Source organism: Dermacentor silvarum, chromosome 6, assembly GCF_013339745.2.
Source record: "Dermacentor silvarum isolate Dsil-2018 chromosome 6, BIME_Dsil_1.4, whole genome shotgun sequence".
NCBI lineage: Eukaryota > Metazoa > Arthropoda > Arachnida > Ixodida > Ixodidae > Dermacentor > Dermacentor silvarum.
Genome location: NC_051159.1, coordinates 117,121,866 through 117,139,952, shown reverse-complemented (window position 1 = coordinate 117,139,952; position 18,087 = coordinate 117,121,866). Strand labels below are relative to the sequence as shown.

Genomic DNA, 18,087 nt, shown 5'->3' with positions numbered 1-18,087 from the left:
TACGCGCTACTCAGAAGCTTCATCAAAAGCGGCTGCAGCCTAGAATGACCTCCAGGATTGTGCTGGCGTCCGTAAGTAATCTCAGTTGACACGGTCTTTTGGGCTAGTTGTAGATGGCGACAGTTCACGTACGTGCCACAGCGCCAGTAGAGTGAGGAACGAGACCGTCCGGTCCCGTTTCTCACTCGTCTGTTTGCGCTGTACGTATGTATGCGCGTGCAGTAAGTATTCGCACCTTAAAAAATCGTTTTATTGTTATACATTCGTTTAAAGAGTTCTCTCCCCGTCGGGGAATCGAACCCCGGTCTCCCGCGTGACAGGCGGGGATACATCTGTGCTAACAATTAGCACGGGTGTTGCTCGCTTTTAAGGTGCTTTATCAAGGGCAACGCTAACGCAATTTCCTCGAGGCCTCATGAGTCCAACTAAATTTTTTCTATGAAAACATGCGAAAACGAGTGCTCCAATTAGAAAACCGCTCTATCGATTTGAATGAAATGTGTTGCACTTGAGAGACAGAAAGCTGCATTCATAGAATGACCGAATTTTACCGACTACAGAAATCAGAATTTTGATTTAGGGTCTCATAGGTTTATTGCGATCGCAATTTACAAAAATTACGAAAAAAACGGTAACGGTACATTAGACTGCGTGGTTCCCACCGCGCTCGAACTCTGTTTGCCGGGATACAGAGCCGTCGAGAGGTTGGAACCCTTGGAACCAGAGAGCCTGCCCCAGCCGAACCTGCTGACTGCTCTCCGAGCAATCGGAGTAGCCACGCGATCGAGTTTCTGACGGATCTCGGTCGCGCTCCCGGCTAGGAGGTGAGAGTGCCTTCGAGCGTTCTGAGCAGGACAGAGAGGATAAACATCTTTATTATACGAAAAAGCAATAGGGAAGAGTCTTCAGTCGAAAACGCCGCCCCCACACTTCTTTTTCCCTGCTTCTACATCCTTCAACACCAGCAAGCGCTGATCATCAAAGCAAAGCGGACTAATTAGATCTATTTATATCTTACGTGAATGTACGTGTTACATTGTTTAGACACGTTTTGCAAACGTCCTACTCACATATTAGTGGTAAACTTTAGCGCCATGTGTAATAAATGAGTTTTTGCCCTTTAGGTTTACTATTAGATGCAATTTACAGAACTATTATATCATTTTTCATCGCGGAATTAGAGTTTTAAACTTGATGGTGTCGTTTTCAGTAAAGTTTAGGTTTTCCACAATTTTTATTAAAATATTGACGGCCTAAATGAAAGTTTGCTGCGAAAGCCAATAGATTTCTAATTTTTTTCTTTTAAATACAACAAACCTCATCAATTTTGGCGCAGTTGCCGAGAAAAACGATTTCTCCTTACCCATATATTTAGATGGGAGCCCCGAGCTAAAGCTTCCTCTTAACATATTAGCAGTTGAGAAAATTTGTTCTTCCAAATTCTAATCCATCATTTTGCGGATGTTTTTCAGGGCAAAGCGAAATACAGCAACAAACAGACAAAACCTAGCTTTCCAACCAAAACCAAGCTTGAACGAAAAAAAAAAAAATGCGCACCCCACGCGCTGTGGGAACTGACGAAAACGAAGCTTTCCGGGCTGTTTGCTTTGATTGACAATAATTTGCGGTGATGTTCACGGCAAATGTTTAATTTCTACAGCGTTTAGTGCAAACGAAAGCGGTGGGTTGATGGTAAATATTACCGTGCGTGCACCACTGCTGTTTGTTCATGGTACACGGGACACACAGCGAGACGTGTTTGCTTGAGGCGTTGTTATGTGCCATTGTTCATAATCTTCGAGAAGGTTCGTATTGGCATTGTCTCACACGGCACATCGCATCGTGGCGGAAGTCTTAAAGGGGCCCTGAACCACCCCTCGGGTTTGGTGAAATAACACAGTCCGCGGCTAGCATACGCTGTTGTGAACATCTCAGCCAAGTTTTGCTGTCGTACGTGGTCCTTGAAGCTCGCAAGCGGATCGCGAAGTCACCTTTTTCTCAAACGCTCTCGTTTCAAAAACCCCATGATCCTCGCTCTTTTCTGTGCGCTTTATTTCGTCATAAATCGCACTCCAATACGCGGCTGCTAGTGGTCGCTGTGGGCGGCTACACCGCGGCCCCCGCGTTCGTGCGGAATCGTTTCATGGTACGTCTCGGCCGTGGCGCGTATCCCCACACACAAGGGGTGGCGGTTATTAGGTACTTTGAACTAAAGCCCCTCCATCCACCGCCGCTTCCTCGGACAGCAGGTCAAGGAAATCCCTCTCGACCCTTTTGTGCAGTGAGCAAAGCCAGCAATTTTGGCTGTTTGCGCATTGTTGGTGAACTGAGATGTTTCAGCCTCTTTGGGCAGGTGGCGTCTTCTCCTGTAAGGGAACAATTTCTTCCAAGCGCGGATGGAGTAGGGCGGGCGAAATCAGGCTTTTTTTCTTCTTTTTTAAAGGGAGGGGAGGGTGGGGGATGGGGGCGTGAGGAGGCGCTTCTCGTGCATGAGGCGGGTTTAAAAAAACGGCGATTCAGTCGACGCCATATTGAAATTTGGCTGTGCGAAGGGGCTCTGCGCGATTATTCGCTGAATTTCCGTTAGGATGTTTCGATTGCCCTCCAAGCCATGAAAAACGTGAATACAGAATCTTAAACACAGCGAGGCGAAAACGGCAAGTGTAAATACCTCGTTATTGCCATAAGTAATTAGGGGCAATTCAAGTTGCGTGCACGGGGTGCCACTTGTACCGGGCTAAAGTCATGATTACGCATAATGTCGGCAATTTCATTTGCTCATGCATGCGCTGAAGGAAAGGAATTTAATACCGCTGTCACACGATCACCCGCGAACTCCGTTGAAGATGAAACTCCCTAATGGAGATTTATGGCAATGGAGTTGCGGCGGAGCTACACGGCACAGTGCGAGCTTTCGACGGGCGCCGTATGGGACAGAAGCGGCGCTGGTGTGCTTACTTCCCCGTGCAACTTTTCACGTATATAGTCGCCTTTAAGTAAAGTATAAGTAGTTTTTTTAACGCAGTATGTGTTCTAATAAAATCACAGCGAGAAAGTTTACGGTATGTTACCGCAAGACTTTTGCATTCCAAGCATAGCGAAGTTGAAAGCGATGCTGGCCACATTGTGCTCTCGCATTCGTGCATGGGCGCATTGGTCACGTTGTTTCACCGGTGCGCGGTTCGAGTTGTGATCTTGTGCTGTGCTCGCGGTGAGATCAACTGTTTGCAGATGTGTGACGAAGACGTGAAAAAGAAGGTCGCGCTCGCCATGGCCACAATAACTGACATTGAAGCGGAAATGGAAGCCTCGGCAGCGAAAGTGCGCGCTATCAAGCGCCAAATTATTGCGAACAACGCCATGCTGACTGCGCTGGCATCGTCGTCTAGCCGCGCTCCAAGGGAAATCTGGGCCTATCCTCGTCATGGACGGTGGTTTGAGAATACGCTGCCAAACCTTGGGGACCAGAATTTCCGCCAATCATTTCGCGTGTCTCAAACCACATTCAAATATTTAGTTGACGTTTGCCGACCCACCATGGAACGCCAGACTACGAACATGCGCGAAGCCGTTCCCGTGGAGAAGAGGGTCGCCGTTGCCCTTTATAAGCTTTGTTCATCTGCCGAGGACAGGACAGTCGCCCACTTATTTGACATGGGCAGATCCACGGTCAACATCATTTATCGCGAGTTCTGCGAAACCGTGGTGGCATCATTGGAACATGAGTGGGTCAAGATGGTAACTGGAAATGACATGGAGAACCACATCGGGGAATTCTATGCTTCCACCGGATTCCCGCAAGGTGTCGGCGCTCTGGACGGATGCCATTTTCCGGTTTCTCCGCCAAAGGAACACGCCAGCGACTATTATAACTACAAAGGCTGGTAAGTGCATGAAATGAAGGGCGAGCGTTACTACAAATAGGGCAGCAATAGGCGACTGATTGAAGCGGGATAAGATACGACATTAAGGCACAGAAATGTAGTTTTGTGAATCTTGCCGAAAGAAAAAAAATTCTTCCAAGCTAGGCAGCTTTTTTCCTGACACATGCCTACTACATGGCAATGTGACGTTGCAGTAATGAGTTAAGATGCAGGTTATGACACTAGTGCTTTCAAATGTAAGCTAAATACATTGTTGTAACCAGGCATCCTGGATGGCTTAAAGGCAATGAAACTACACTAAATATCATTCGCGTAAAAAAAAAGACAGAACAACTTTACGCAGCCTGCAATCATCATGCAAAGGTACATTACTGTTTACAAGTGCTATTAATTAGGTATTGTGGAGCGTACAGCATTCCAAACTTTGCTATCATGACCCGTCCTTGTACACTGGTTTTTGTTTGACTATCGTGATCGGTTGAGTCAATAACAACGAGATTCTGGTTTATGTTTGGTTACGGTGATCAGTTCTGTGCTTGACAGTGACAATTGGACCTTTGTGATGCATTCTAAAAGGGCATGAGCGCTAGCGGCATTTAACTGTGGACTGCACCTTACTTAGCAACTAGCCAGTACAACTAAATTCACCTAGATGGTCAGGATAATGAACTGGCGCTCTTTGGCCATACTTGGCCCTTGCGCCACAAAACACTACATTCATCATCAGGATAATGAACGTGCGAATATGATACAGGTTGAGTAATTACTTGAGTGCATCATTGCGTTGTGTATGCGTTGTATTGCAAGCTATTGTGGCACCAAGGTAAATTTCAAAACACCCACATACAAAAACAAAAAAGTGAAGTACCAGGAATGTCATACTATTCAGTGCTTACTATGCATTTTTACCCAACAGTGTCCTCACAGAAATGAAACAGCTATGACATGGTATGATGCAAGAGCTCCTAAAAAGTTTTGCTTTATCCAGGCTACATTGCATATATCCCACATGTTCTTGATAACTGTACTTTGTTCAGCATACTCCTAAAAATATATTACTTGCTATCTGATGCTGCTGCTTCATTACTTAAAATGCATTCTTTTGCCATGTGTGCTTACAGCATAAAACTATCCAGTTTCTTTGTCATGGACTTTACCTTTAACAGTGATTTTGCTTTTTCTTACAGGCACAGCGTGATACTGCTCGCACTGGTGGACCACTGTTACGTGTTCCGGTACACAAACGTTGGATCACCGGGAAGATGCCACGATGCACATGTGTACCACCAATCAAGCCTGTCTCGCCTTGTTTCGGGGCCCACATTCAGGCACCCAACCACCCTGATAAGCGGCGTTGCTGTGCCCCCACTGATACTTTGTGATCAGGCATTTCCCCTCACGCCGAACCTTATTAAGCCATTTGCGAGCACAAGCAGCTCTGAAGAGCAAAAGCATTTTAACTATCAGCTATCAAAATCTCGCAGAATAGTAGAAAATGCATTTGGGCGGCTTAAAGCCCGTTTCAGGTTTATAATGAAGAGAATGGAATGTGACATCAGCAATGTGCCGCTTATAATAAGGGCATGCTGTGTACTGAATAATATTTGCGAACACTTTGGTGATGCTGTATCGCAGCAGTGGATCGGTGAGGCGCAGCTGTACGACACAATATTTCAGCAGCCAACACACACTACGGATGCACTCGTCGCAACTGGAAGAAACATTCGAGCTGCAGTTGCCATGCACTTGCACCAACATATGGACCACTAGCAAAGCCAAGAAGTCGAAAAGTGGAATTATTTATTAAAATACTGCGACAGCAGGTCAACCAACTTTTCTTGCGCATTTACTTGCCGCTCCCGCAGAGCTTGGTCAACTTTAGTTGCCTCTTGCAACGTAGCAATCAGCTTATTTTGCTGTTCGAGCAAGTTATTCCTGAAGTTCTCAGTGGCACTCTGCCTCTTCCGCTTTTGTGGGCGGCGCTGTTGTGTGGTCGATGCAGGCCCTTGGCTATCGCTTGCGTCTGCCACCTCCTCTTCTCCAGACGTATTTCCATTGGAACGTTCCATGCTGGAAATTATCTGGAATGAATAAAGATATTTGGTTGTTTATGCCATGCACCTACACATCAATTCGCTGTTTTCAGTTGTATTTCCTTACACACAAGTGCAAAGCCACAATGGTCACCTGCCACACAAAACAACCTTGTGAATATGACAAGCAAAGTATTTCAGTGTATTAGGTGGGGTATTCCAGTTTTCCTAATTCTTTAGGAAACTTTTTTCGGGGGAAGTCATTCAGGTGCTCATAAAAACAGTGGCAAATCTAGATTTTGGGGCTTATTTTCTATAAACAGGTTAACGTATCACGTATATTAGCACTTACCATTTCAACAGTTTCATTTGGAGAGCAAGGGCTCTCCTGAATGAGGGAGCGATCATTCGCCGGCAGGGCACCCAAGATCCTGTGTACTTCAGAAAAGAATGGCCAGGGAGACGGCGAGGACCCTGTCGTCCTTTCCCGCGACTCTTTTCTGGAAACACAGAAAGCGACGATAAACAATTAAGAAAACTGAAATGCTAGACAAGTAGTAGAAGCTAAACTAGTTTACAAATGCTTGTTATATGCCATGACATGTGGACATGACCGTACATGCAACATTACATGCTCATTTGATATGCTTGTTTACGATTCATTATCTTTAGTTCTTTAGAAATGGCCGACTCAAGAGTTGGGTACCTAAACTGCATTGAGTTTGCATAAGTGAAGCGACAACATTAGTGTTGGGATATACTTTGCCACCATGGTGTAAACAAAAAAAAAAAAAGACGGAGAAAATTATTTGAAAGGACGAAAAACATGTGCACATATGCAACGAAAGGATAGTTTAGTGTGCGAAAGAAGTTTAAAAATTTACCGTTTCATTTTGGTAAAGTTTAAAGGCAAATAAAAGCAAAGCCACAGAAACTAGCTGCGATTATTAAGCATGCTGATGTGCCATATTTGTTGATTCTGCTCATAGAAAATGGAACTCAGAAGAATTATGCATAAATGCAAAGCATTCTGAAGCTATTTTATGTATCTGATATGGCATTATTTGGGAGCACTAAGACGAAACTGTAGAGGTGCGCTGTGCAGAAGCCCCGAGTTTGGCGCCGTGTGCGTGTCGGTCTTGTCCCTGTTCATTTCGCGCTGTGCATGTTTAGTAACCAACACGCCCGCCCGAGCTATGAAAAACGCCGCACGGCGCGTCCCCGCAAATAAAATAAAAGGGCTCCGCGCGCTAGTATTGCGATGTTCAATTATTATTACATATCTCCGAATACCGCCAAACTAGGGCTTTCCTGCGCCTCCCTTTTCTCGTTCTCTGCTTAGTGCACGTTGCTTACCTGTATCTCTGGGTCAGGTTGTCGATCTTGGTCTGCACCTGCCGGCGAGTTCTCTTGATGCCGCTCTGCGCAAGAGCTGCGACAATGGCGTCATACACTTTGGCGTTATGTTTCTCCCCTCGGAGTTGCGGGAGGTGGTCCTCCCACAGCCGGATCAAGACCCAGGTCTCCGCCTCCGTCCACGTTGACCGTGGCTGCGAAGGGTTGCTGCCGCTGTGACGCTCCGATGCCGGTGCGAGCGAAGCAGACGAGGCGCCGGGATCGTTCATAGCGCAGTTTCTCCGTACGACACGTGCGGCTCGCACGCGGATAAACAGACGAAAATGGACACGTGCGTCTCGCGCGCGGATAAACAAACAAAATGGCGGAACGACACTTTCCCATGCGGGATGGCGATGCATGGTGTGGAGAGTACAGGCGCTCATGTCCTTAAAAACAAATATTAAAGCTCCAATTACGTGGTGTATAACCAAAGGCAAAACAAATAACAATGCTAAAATTTGTAAGTGAGCCAGTTCCGACGATTTTATTAACGTGGTTTTCTTCGCAGCTGTAGCTATCTGGGAACGAGAGTACTCCGTCCAGCCGTAATGGTCATTGCCGAACTCCCTTCGCGAAAAGGTCCATTAAACTCCCTTGGCGAAAGGGAGACCGTGTGACAGCGAGCGCATCTCCTTCGAGATAAAGACGACGGAGTTCAAAGGAGTTTGCGGGTGCCCGTGTGACAGGGGTATTAGCGTCAATGAACAGTCATATCTTGTGTACAAGGCCACTAGCGGTGTACATCAAGGCTCCGTATTAGGACTACACCTGTTTTTGGTATTCGTCAATGATGTTTATTCTGTATCTGGCAGTCGTTCTTTCTTCAATGTGCCGATGACATCAAGGTTTTCAAAGATATTCACGCTATTGATGACTGTCGAATTCTTCAGTCTGACCTGTTGTCGTTTGCAGAATGGTGCAGAAAGGTCTCAGCCTACTGCTTCTAAGACTAAATTATGACCTTGACTCGCAAAATCGAAAGTTTTACGTTTTCTTATTATGTGCACTATTTGCCCTTGAGTAGGGTTGCTGAGGTCAATGAGTTCGGTGTACTATTTAATGCCTCGTTAAGCTTTTCATCTCACACTGAACGCCTTGCTATGCGTGGTCGGCGCTCTCTAGGCTCTGTTTGCCGCCTCTCATGCGAATTCAAATCTCCCACTCCTATATTTGATAGACATACCAGCTATATGTCTTCTGTTACTATTCACCCAGATCGACCATGCTCGGACCTTGTGCAAACTGCATGCATGGTGATCGGCGTGCCGAACGCTCTCGCTCGTCAACATGAATCGACGTGTTATTCGCGAGGGTCCGAGACAAAAGCTGTCGTCCAGCCATCAACGTTGCTCCTCCGCTGAGGACATTCACACGGCTCCGGTCGCCTATCATTTATGCTAACCTTTGGATTGCCCTAGCCTGCATTAGGGGAGAAGTGAGGGAGAAAGTGCCCGGATGGTGGCGGGTATAAGAAGGCCAGCCAGCAGCCACGTGAAGAACACTTTTGCTTTGCCCTGGCGTGCAGGTTGCATGCACGCTGAACTTTTCTTGTACGTTTTCTTTGGAGCACACCGCTCACTCGTAACCGATGTGTTAAACCTCTGTTACTTGTTTTTACGTCGCCTCAGTCTTTCTTGCCAGGACCCTCTCCGATGGTCAGCCTGGCTCGAGCTCCAAGCAGACGCTGTTAAAAGGTGCCCCCGAACCTCGGCCCTTAACACTTCCCCAACTCGAATACGCATCAATAGTGCGGAATGAAACTTCCAAATCCCACAGTCATAGACCATAAAACGTTCAGCCGTGGTTGTTTAGTGGCTATGATGTTGGACTGCAAAGCACGAGGTGGCGGCATCAAATCTCGGCCACGGGGGGCCGCATTTCGGTGGAGGCGAAATGCGAAAATATCCGTGCATTTAGATTGAGGTGCACGTTAAAGAACCCCAGGTGGTCCAAATAATTGCGGAGTCCCCCACTACGGCGTGCGTCATAATCAGATCATGGTTTTTGCACGTAAAACCCATCATAAAATTTTTTTTCAGCACACATTTCATAGCAATTTACCACCATCGTTCTGGCACTGGCATTGATTAATCTTTCTGCAAGAAGTTCAAGATCAGCCACGTCACTACATCGACAGGGTCTGAACTTGCCGCCCTCCGTAGCGCAGTGCTTTATGTGCACGAACAATCACCAAATAATTGGGCTATATTCTGTGACTCAAAGGCAGCCCTACAGTCACTTTTATCAGCTCTGCGCCGCAGCCCACATGAACAATTGGTAGCAGAGATACGAGTACGCTACCATCAAGCGGTGGTCAGAGGCCACGACATTGTATTTCAGTGGCTACCTGGGCACTGCAACATCACTGGCAATGAATGTGCCGACAAAGCTGCCCGTGAAGCACATGACGAATATGAAAGAATCCCAATACCATTGTCAAGAACAGATGCAGCGCGGCACCTCAGCAGTCTTGCCCATACTATAACTCTAAGAAAATGGCATACACCAGAGTTTACCAAGCGGTACCTATATGCCATGGAACCACAGATGCAATTACGACTTTTACCCGGTTTTAAACGACATGAAGAAACCTTACTGTGCCGCCTGCGATTAGGAGTTTCTTTTACGAACTCCTATTTATTCCTAATTGGAATGGCGGACAGTGCCAACTGCAGCACATGTGGTGTTGAGGAAACCACCAGACATCTCTTATGTGACTGCCCTAGATACGAAGAAGAGAGGACTGCCCTTCGGACTGCTTTGGGGCACTTAGACGACAGGCCTTTTACGGCGATGAACGCTTGACTGTAAATGTGCAAGGTGGGAGCTGTGAACGTCTCTCTTCCTTCTCCTCTTTCGATCCCTTCTCCCCCTTCCCCAGTGCAGGGTAGCCTACCGGGCTCAGCCTGGTTAACCTCCCTGCCTTTCCCTTATGACTTTTCTCTATCTCTTGATTAATCTTGTAAGGCTTGCACTTTACCCTCACTACCATCCCTTACTTGCCGACATATACGCGCAGACCTGTATTTGTATAAGCTCCTTGACAGAAACCTGTATGGGGCTGAGCTGCCAAATTATGTCGCACTTCCGATTTCACAGAAGGTCACAAGGGAGCACCAATCATTCTTCATTCCTACTTGTCGCAGGAAACATTCACCTGTGTACAGAATTCAAAATGTGTACGCCGAACGCTGTATGTGCGAGTGAAAGGGCGCGAGGGACGCGCTCTTTCACGGGGAGTGAACGCACGGCGGAGAACAAACGCGCGTTCTGCGCCATGCTTCCTTAAGGGCTGCAGAAGTAGGCGTCTCTTTCCTCCTTTACAATCACCATATATGCATAGCAAACGCGCCTTCTTCCGAAGCGCGAGAGGCCGTGGGGGAGGGGGGAAGGAAGGGAGGGGACGTTTAGCTGCGGCACCAAGTGCCTATTTATATCAGAGGCTCCGGCAACAGTCACCAACGCCGCACGCATTTTGAGCGAACGCGGGCAAAACGCCGACGGCGTCGACAACAGTTCTGCGCGTTGCCGGTGCTGATGCATGTCCAAGTTTATACAGCTGATAAAGCTAATATCATTACTCCGTATAGCTCTCTACAAATTTGCTATCGCAATTGATGCTTCGCCTTTCAGGTGAAACTGCGACAGCTTTTTTTTCTCTTACATTTTATGTTCTTGGTGCATTGCATTTACAAGTATTTTACATCAATCGTTTCCCCTTTCTTTGTTCACGCTCCCTTGCTCACTAATCTTCAGCTCGTTTTCGGTTTACGTTACCTTTGTCGATAGATAGCAGCTTGTTTTAGCAGCTTTCTATGTCCGTTGTTGTGTGCAAATATTACGCCCAGGTGTCTCTTCCTGGGCACGTAAGCTGGATACATAAATTTATTTTTGTTGACTTTCGCGCATTGTTCGTGTTTTTTTTTTTCTGCCTTTCTGTCGTGGTTTCACCTTGGCTTTGGTTGATTGTAAACTGTTGCTTTTCACAATTGTCACTTTCTATTTCATATTTTGCCCTGTATTTCTAGTTGTACTTTTTTTAGCGTGCGCCAGTACTCGGACTTTAGGGCTGCTCCTGGGCACGTTTAATGATTGATTGATTCATTGTCACCTGCTGTGACTTTCTTTTCAGTCCACAGTGCAACATGCGACTTAATTGGGACGAAGCCGAAAGACGATATCTTCGGTCCGCTGGTGAGAAAAGATGGATGGCACTACTTCTACCTCAGGGATCTGCTAACGTCAAAACAGTGGGACACGACACCCGATGAAGCTCACTATCCAGCCCGCAACATGTACTGCGACGTGTGGGCCATAAACGCCGAGCACTCCGGCAAGCCTCTCGTCATCGCCATGGCAGTAAACTGTAAGATGTCCATGTGGAGATCAGGTTCTCTTCCCGGTGCAATCGCGCTACACCTTTAGAAAAACGGGTGTACTGGAAATCCCTTTCTGTGAACGCATATGCTTGGCCCATTATTTACTCCATTTTCGAGAACCTTAGTTTCCCCCGTTCAAGTGCTAGTCTTACACTGATAAAGAAAACGCTAAATCTGTTGGCCCTTGATTTGCGACACCATGCTTCCCGGTTCATGTACTTTTAATTTTTTTTTTCGAAAGTTCGCCCAACGGCATAAACTATTAAATATAGAAATGTCGGCCGGTTTTGGCGATGAACATTAATAGTGCTCGATGGTTGCTTCCATAGAGCCATGAATCATAGTCCGGTGGTCGCGTAGGATGAAGACCCACTCTTTGCAGGTAGCGCCGTCGTACCTGGTTTATACCAGGGCATGTCCACAACAGGTGTTTGATTGTAGCCGCGGACGCTCGATCTGGGCAATATGGACAGGTATCCGCAAATGGTCCACGGAGGTGTTGTGGCCAGGCATAGGTGACCGATGGGGTAAGTGCCACCCCCATACGGAGTCTCCGCAACACCACCTCCTCCTATCGTGTAAGGCCGCCTGCGAGGTTTGAACCACACGGTGAAATTAAATCTTGTGTGTTGCGGCGGAGAATCTCCTTGCGGTGGCAGAAATCACCGTGGAGGTCACTTGTGAAAGGTGCTTCCACAGCTAGTGGCAGCTCACTGTGAGTGGCGGTGTCAGCTTGTATGTGAGCAGAAATAGTGTCCCATGGAATCCACTGTATCCGAATCTGACCGGGCATCTGTGCAGTCATTCGGTGTATTTCGTCTGCGACAGGGTGGGGCTTGTATACCTTCCGAATCTCCTTTATGGCCGAGGTGGAGTCAGTGCGTATTATTATAACCGGTTCTGGCGACGTGGAAGCAGCTGTCCCCAAGTTTGTTGTGTCTCGTATGGTCAAAAGCTCAGCACTGACCTGTAATATGGAAATGAGAAACTCTAACAGGCAGACTTTATTGCTGGCCATAAATAAGTTACGAATATTACCACTATCTTTTCGACGACAAATAGCTCCCCATTTCCGCCGGAAACATACCGTAAGGAGTACCGAGTCACCGTACCCTGATAACGTCTTTTTCTCACATTTTGTTTCCAGCGACAATCTTTATTTTAGTCCTCCTAGATGTGATCATATTAAGTGGAGGATCACTGCCTTAAAGCGTATTAGGAAAAAAAGGTATATATATCAACGATGTAAAGAACACTTGTACTAATGACAGAGGAACTATATAATGTGGACGATTGCACATAGAAGTGTACGCACGGGCTATGTAGTAAATGCACATAATATACGTGAACACCCGCACCCTTCCCCGCACCAGACAAACACCGTTGTATTGAGAGTTCACTTGAACCCATGTCCTGAATGATAAGGTTGGCCATGTAGGTGGTCGGGGCATCCCAGTGCTCTCAGTAAGAAATCCCGCACGAGGTTTCTCCTTGCATAAATTTTCATGTATGCATATAAACTATAATTAATGCATACATATCAACAGGGATATATTCACGTTTAGATTTAAAAATTTAGCTTAAAGAATATGAAGGAAGCCCAAGAAACTTTGTCGCTATGTATTTCTATTACGGTTTATCATAATTATAGTCATATATGCAGGCGTTATCTGTACATTAACTCGGAACAAGCACGGAGGCTTTTTAAGATAGCGTATGTTAGCAATTCTCTTATCCACGGCTGCATCGACAGTTTCACAGATACTTTACTTTTAAGTCGTATCGTCTTATGTTGAAATATGTTTTTTTTTAAAGAAGTTATGTACATTCGTATGCCAATTAGTTCGTTGCGTACAACGCCTGAACTTCAAACAATAATTTCTGTAAACACTTGTCGAGTGTATAGTGTGCAGTTGCTCCTATTGTACCACCCTATTATTGATGACCACTCAACAACTACAAACAAGCGCTGCCCACAAAGCTGTACTGCCAGCGCCTCCTCTATTTTTTCAATGCCACTTGAGCTCTTCGTTTCCTCTCCTCTCCCGCTAGGTCACGTGGCCCCTTTGTAGAGAAGTCTGACAACGACGGCACATGGTCCGCATACACAGCTTCGCTGTAAAAATAGAGCAGTCGCTGGTACTGACCTTGATTTTGCCTCTCCCTCTTTATAACCACAATCTCTCTCTCTCTCACCTCTGAAAGAGAGCCGAGTTAGATGGATTCCGCTCACAGCTTAATCACTTTGCCCTGTTAATGTGAAAGCTTGGCTAACCGGGAAATAAAAAGTTGGTGTTGCAAGTTTAAGTCTTTTGGCTCAGCACTAATAACAGCATCCCTCATAAAATATGCTAGGACATTCAGGTTCGCACCTAAAACCAGTGACACGAAGACACATCTCTACACACATACCTTTCGCATTCTTGGGTGGTCATCGACTACAGTGGTATTGTTTCTTCTATATGCAGCGCTATTTTCATGTCGTAATTTGCCGGAATGGATCGTTTCTAAACAGTGAGTGAGCGCAATTACACGGCCGCTGGATAAAAAAAAATCGGGGTAGCTTGCACTAGTTGCGCAAGACCACGGTGTAAGATATATAGGGTGTTTTCCAATTCTGGCCAGCATCGGAGGCTGTCTACGTAGACAGCTAAGGGAACAGCCGAGACAGCTTCGATGCCATGTAATGGAAGGAGTTGCGAAGCGTCTGGATGACGTATGAAAGACGCGTCTGCGACGAGACGCCACCTCGCGGCAGCAAGAAAAAGGCGAGAGAAGCACACAATATTTCTGTATTTGAAGTCATTGCGCCTGCGCACCTATGACAAACACGATGTGACTTATATTAAGCGTGTATGAAAGCATATCTATGTTTTCTTGTGCGCAGACGACCTTCCTGTCGGCTTTCCAAGCATCCTGCTCAGCGCCATCTTGTTTGGACAGGAAAGTAGCCTGCATCGTTTCTGACTTCGATGCTGTCTTCACGAAACTGTCTACTTTAACGCCTTCGTGAGAAATGGAATGAGACTTAGCATGGCCGCTGTCCGTTTAGCCGTACACACTAAACATTTTAACACCCTTAAGGGCGTAAATCAGTTTGTCGCCAGACGGACACCCTAAGGGTGCTCTTCCTGCACCCTACAGCTGGGGTGCGATTATGCACCCTAGAGGAAAGGCGTCCAGAAAAACCATGAAGCGTGTTAGGCTGTTAGTCCACATTAACACCCATTATCATAGGTGTTGAAAGGGTGTACACCCTTTTATTTCTACAGTACACGGAAGGCAGGCTCAGCTGTACATGCCTTGAATTACGACTATATAGAGCGATCCACGCATAACTCGTGTGTGATCATGGTTCAATTTCAGCTACCAAACACGGCGTCCGATAGCCAAGCTTGAAGCTTCGATGGGCATACACAACATTTATCCGTGTGGATCACAATAAATATTAGTAATTCAGGGCCAAACCTGTCTTCACTGCACAAATGCAACCTAGCAAATTCTATACTTCTGAGCGTGCATATCTAATCAATTGTTATTACGATTTACATATCCATATAATATGTAATGCAGACCAGCAAGATATCATACTGCATTTTCAAGGAAAGTAAATATATTTATTTCATGCTAGAATGCATATATACGTAATACATAAATGACAACCTAAAACGCGCTATCACCAAACACATTTATAAGTACAAAAAAATTTACATTTCCTACAAAAGCATGTTTTTTTTTTTTATACACAACTTGTCAAATCTGTCCTATATACAAGGTGTTTCAGTTAACTTGGGCCAAACATTAAAAATACGCAAATGCTCCGTAGGTGGACAGAACCAAGGTAATGTTTTTTTTTTATGTTGCTTGCAGACAGACTTAGAACAACAGAAAGCTGAGCTAGTTAGTACTGATTCATAGTGCAAGAAAAGGTAAGGCGTGCACACACGGACACAAGACAAGTGGACAACACGAATGTCAGCTATAAACTGAAGGAAGCACTGAGGCGAAAAAAGAAAGAAGACACGAAACTAATCTGCGCATGCAGTTTTGTCAAACTCATAATGCGCAGATGGGTTTTGTGTCTTCTTTATTTTTTCGCCTCAGTGCTTCCTTCAGTAGATAGCCGATGTTCGTGTTGTCCACTTGTGTCCGTGTGTGCACGCCTTACCTTTTTGCATTATGGAGATAGACTATTTTTGTATTCCACCTAATTAAATAATTAGTTTTAATTATTTATTCAACTTCTCAATTATTATAATTAGATGACAAGTGTCAATTAGAAAATTGTATGGAGCAACATGAGAAACCCCCGATACAGTTTTCTGTTGCTCAATACGTACAACACAAAAGTGTTTTTCCGAGCAAGAAAGATGCCTGCGAACACACGTAAAGTGCCTCGAGTGGCCGGTCGCACGACAATTTTGCGTGTATTGGGAGGCTTCTTTCACGCTCAGAAAAACAGTTTTATGTTGCACGTATTGAGAAACAGAAAGCTGTATTGGGAGTTTCTCATGTTGCTCTATACAATTTTCTCATTGACACTTTTCATCTAATTATAATAATTGAGAAGTTGAATAAATGATTAAGACTAATTATTTAATTAGGCGGAATACAATAAATAGTCGGAGTATCTCCAAGCAACGGCAAACAACATTACCTTGGTTCTGTCCAGCTACGTAGCATTTGCATATTTTTAAAGTTTGGCCTAAGTTAACGAACAACCTGCATATATGGTAACACTGAAAGAGCCCGAGTTTGGTGCCACTTGAAGGAATACATTTTGAATATTAAATTGCAAGTACGAAAATTCTAGTTTTGATGGCCTTGAAAAAAAATGTATATTGCAAAGGTCTATTAAGGAAGTACATGAAATGTACTCGCCTAAGATGGCAAAGTATATATACTTTGCCGTCTTAGGCGAGTATTGGAACACAACCCTGCTCTTTAGGTGGGGACACTTCTCGGTTTGCTTGCGAGACGCGATCGACCAAATAAAGTATAACAGCGTCGCGCGCTGATCGGCCCAGTGACGGCAGCGGATACCTATCGGCGGTAGGACGCAACTTCAAGACAGAAAAGTTTTTTATTGGTTTAATCACCCGTTGGTATAAATCAACTGCTGCTTCACGGGACATCCGAAATTATTGAGTGACGCGTGAAAGTAGGCCACCATGGTCAGGGGACAGCGCGGGGGGGAGGGTATCACCTTGACGAAGCAGATACGGTGACGCGACGCCGCTTGCAGACGCTTTTCTGGGGCGGCTTGTGGTATCCGAGCGTTCCTTGCCCTCGCAAGCTCTCGCATTCGTTTTAACTGAAGTTGTGTCTTCCCGCCGACAGGTATCCGCTGCCGTCACCGGTCCGACGGACGCGCGCCGTTGCTACATTATCTGGTCGATTGCGTCTCGCCAGTGTCATCACCTAAAGAGTATATCTCTTACACCGTGCGCAAGGCTCAAGACACAGCGGAGCTGATCGGTTCCTAGCTGGTCCTGGCTATACGAAGTGATGCTAAGTTATACGAAGTAATGCCAAGTGATGCTAGGTTATACGAAGTGTATAAGCATTTCCTCGTGGTCCGCGGCATCGGGGAACGCCTCGCGAAGCACTTGCAGTCCGAGCACACGTAGGGGAAGTGTGGCGAAAGCTATGCACAGTGTACGGGCAGCGCGTAGCAGACTACACGCCGGGACGACTTCACGGCGTATGCGTAGTAGCGCGCAGCTGGTTGGAGCTCGGCTGAGCCGCCGCCAGAGGCGTCTGCTGCAGTCGCGGATTAGTCACGGACACTGCGAGCGCTCGGCGCTAATGCGGGGAAACGGAGAAGCGCGTGCAGCGTAGCGCGCGACGCTCCGCGAGGCGGCACACATTACGGCCGGCATAACCAGCTCCGCTGTTAAAAGGGCGGCCTGCCCCATGCATCGAAAACGGTGTCATCCGCCGCGGTGCCTTCAGTCAGGGGCTGTTGTCTGGGATCGGCATAGAAATTGCGTCATGAACGCGCTTGGAACGTCGTCGTCCGTGCAAGTCGGTCGACGCGTCCCATCCCCGTCAGCTAGCGCCGTTCGGTCCAGCCAAGCGGCCTGCAATGCAACTACGGCTGAGACACTCGCTCCCATTGCAGCCCGCCTGACGTGGCAGGGCGCGCCTTTCTGTTAACAGCGGAGCTGTTTAATCCGGAGGTTGGCCCGTATAGCGTATACCGGACTCGCACCTGGCGATGGCGTCACTGCGCGTTGCCTAGCAGCCACTAGCACAGCTGCGCCTCGCTTCGCCGCCGCTCCACACCGAGCTGCTACGACCGCTCACATGCTCCGTCTAGCCATGACGTCACTCCGCGTCGCCTAGCAGCCACATGCACCTCGCTTCGCCTAGACATGTCAACGCTCCGCC

General features: G+C 46.6%; 3 protein-coding genes across 5 annotated transcripts in view; 2 read left to right on the top strand and 1 right to left on the bottom strand.

Annotated features, from left to right (window-relative positions):
- LOC119456849 (uncharacterized) overlaps positions 1-18,087 on the top strand; it is a 56,244-nt gene that overhangs the window by 10,376 nt on the left and 27,781 nt on the right. Inside the window, exon 2 of one of the 3 annotated variants that reach the window (XM_049669417.1) lies at positions 11,448-11,681. The exons of the other annotated variants lie outside the window; for them this stretch is intronic. The gene's annotated coding sequence lies outside the window, so the exon portion shown is untranslated. The remainder of the gene's footprint in view (positions 1-11,447; positions 11,682-18,087) is intronic. 3 annotated transcript variants of the gene reach the window in all.
- LOC125939710 (uncharacterized) lies at positions 3,052-5,654 on the top strand. The gene is made up of 2 exons (XM_049669102.1): positions 3,052-3,884; positions 5,072-5,654. Exons 1-2 carry the CDS (start codon positions 3,145-3,147, stop codon positions 5,652-5,654), a joined length of 1,323 nt encoding a protein of 440 aa, XP_049525059.1. The 5' UTR covers positions 3,052-3,144.
- Positions 6,226-7,638, bottom strand: LOC125946392 (myb/SANT-like DNA-binding domain-containing protein 1). The gene is made up of 2 exons (XM_049669419.1): positions 7,274-7,638; positions 6,226-6,417 (listed from the first exon to the last, which is right to left on the bottom strand). Exons 1-2 carry the CDS (start codon positions 7,540-7,542, stop codon positions 6,231-6,233), a joined length of 456 nt encoding a protein of 151 aa, XP_049525376.1. The 5' UTR covers positions 7,543-7,638; the 3' UTR covers positions 6,226-6,230.